At 34.8% G+C, this 2097-nt stretch overlaps 1 protein-coding gene across 1 annotated transcript in view; it reads right to left on the bottom strand.

Moving 5' to 3' along the window:
• LOC106103192 overlaps nucleotides 1-2097 on the bottom strand; it is a 60602-nt gene that overhangs the window by 18918 nt on the left and 39587 nt on the right. The window contains exons 47-48 of the mRNA XM_013282880.1: nucleotides 1114-1331; nucleotides 574-631 (exon numbers count right to left, since the gene is read on the bottom strand). Coding sequence (XP_013138334.1) covers nucleotides 574-631; nucleotides 1114-1331 — 276 coding nt within the window. The remainder of the gene's footprint in view (nucleotides 1-573; nucleotides 632-1113; nucleotides 1332-2097) is intronic.

A 2097-nucleotide genomic window follows, 5' to 3' on the forward strand; every position in this document is an offset into this window, starting at 1 on the left:
TTCCACTTCACGCCTGTCTTCTGTGTGGTCGTGGTATTACTGGGGGCGAGCCCTGCACTGCTAACATGTTAAAGCGGGCACTACCACTGTTTTTTCACCGGTTACTTCTTTGAAAGGTGCTATGTTACCAAGTTTAGTGCCGTATTCTCGTATTGACATGTTATAAAAAATTTTACAAAATTATAATAAGCTTCATCTTTTGTTACAAATAAAAACATGAACATTTAAATATGATTTACTAGCTATTGCGCGCGACTTCACCCGCGTTAAAAGTAAAAAAAATATAGCCTATGTTACTCACTGATAACGTAGCTTTTTTATGGTGTAATTTTTTTTGAAAAATACCCAGTAGGTAGGAGTTATTGCAATACATACAAAAGTACAAATCTTTGTACTGTCTACTAAAATTAATTTTAAAGGCGGTTTAAAGGACCTATCTATAGATAGCGTTAGTGGAATATGTGAAAAATGTCTCATCTGAAGTGTTAACTATGCCTACTCTATATTTTTGATACTCTTTGACTTTACAGTTAGAAGTTACACAAGTTTGTTTTATATCTGGAGATGACACACGAGCAAATAGCCACTTGAATTCGGCAAAATGGCGAAGCAAGCTGCTGCCCATAGACATCTGTAATTGATTATCTAACCTTAATTGAGAGAAACGCACACAAACAGGTAATTTCCCCTTCCTATGTAACTCTTCAATCAAAAACAAGAGTGTTCAACTAGCTGATATGCCAACTAAATCTCAGTTACAACCTTACAATCTAAGTATAATAGTGGTAGAGCCCGCTTTAACATCTTCGCAACGAAGACAGACGAGAATTGGAAGCAAGTCCGCGTACAGTCTGATGAGTGTGGTGCCGGAAGCCCAATTTTAGTCTTTTTTCCTTTTCACTCTTTTTCTTATAAGAAAAAGCTGGGAAGGGGACGTGGATTTGATGCTAGAGAAGATGCATAGGAAGGGGAAAAATCCTCTTTACGTAAGTTTCCTCCGTCGTTTAAGGGTAGGCAGGTCCGCTATTGCGAATGTCTATGGGCAGTGGTCACTTTGGTATTTCGGCGGATTCAGATTGCCCTCGTTTGATATAAAAAAAAGTTTAGACTCACTTGAGAACTTGGTAGTTATGTATCATATCTTGTTGATAAGATCCTTTGATATTAAATGTAGGTTCTTTGTACAGCGGCGAGGTGAGCGTGTATTCAACATGTTTCGAGCCGTTCACATCCCATTTGTATGACAACTCGTTGTCAATATTCTTGTACTCAGAGTTTGAAGTCCATGTTAATGTCGCGTTAGCGTCTAGACTTTCACCTAGATTAAGCACCTGGAATTATGATTAAGCCTTGTTTTAGCAAAAAAAACTTAACATTACATTCAAGTATAAATAAGATTGGATTTAAGTTATAAAAAAAGTATTTTATTTAAAACAAACATTGAAATTTAACTACATGTATTTACTATTTAGTCTACTGACATGAAATAATATTATTCTAAGATATGTTTTTTAATTTATGCATATTTCTGTATATCAACTCCTTTGAAACTTTGTGTAGAAAAAAAAATCTAAAGCGATTTGCATTCAATTCGAATACTTAGATCTATGACTTAATAACAATTAACTAGTTTTTCCCTGCAACATCGTCTGCACGGAATTTAAAAAAAAACAGATTAGTAAGTAGACTATGTGTTATTCCAGACTATGCTCTACATATATGCCAAATTTCAGCCAGTTACTAATATAATTTCATCGAGGTTAGTTGAACCGTTTTGAAAATACATAATAAACATCTAAACTTTTGCATTTATATTAGTACTAGCTTTTGCCTGCGACTCCGTTTGCGTGGAATTAAAAAAAAAACAAAAGTGAGTATGTCTTCTTCCAGATTATCCTCTACATCTGTGCCAAATTTTACTGAAACCCCTTCAGCAGTTTAGGCTACAAACTGTAACAAATATCCATCTAAACTTTTACATCTAACTAATATTATAAATGTGAAAGTTTAGATGGATGGATGTTTGTTAGAGTTTGTAGCCTAAACGGCAATTTGGCATTAACGTAGAGCATATTCTGGAAGAACACATAGGCTACT

This window comes from Papilio polytes, unplaced genomic scaffold, assembly GCF_000836215.1.
Source record: "Papilio polytes unplaced genomic scaffold, Ppol_1.0 DF823835.1, whole genome shotgun sequence".
Lineage (NCBI taxonomy): Eukaryota > Metazoa > Arthropoda > Insecta > Lepidoptera > Papilionidae > Papilio > Papilio polytes.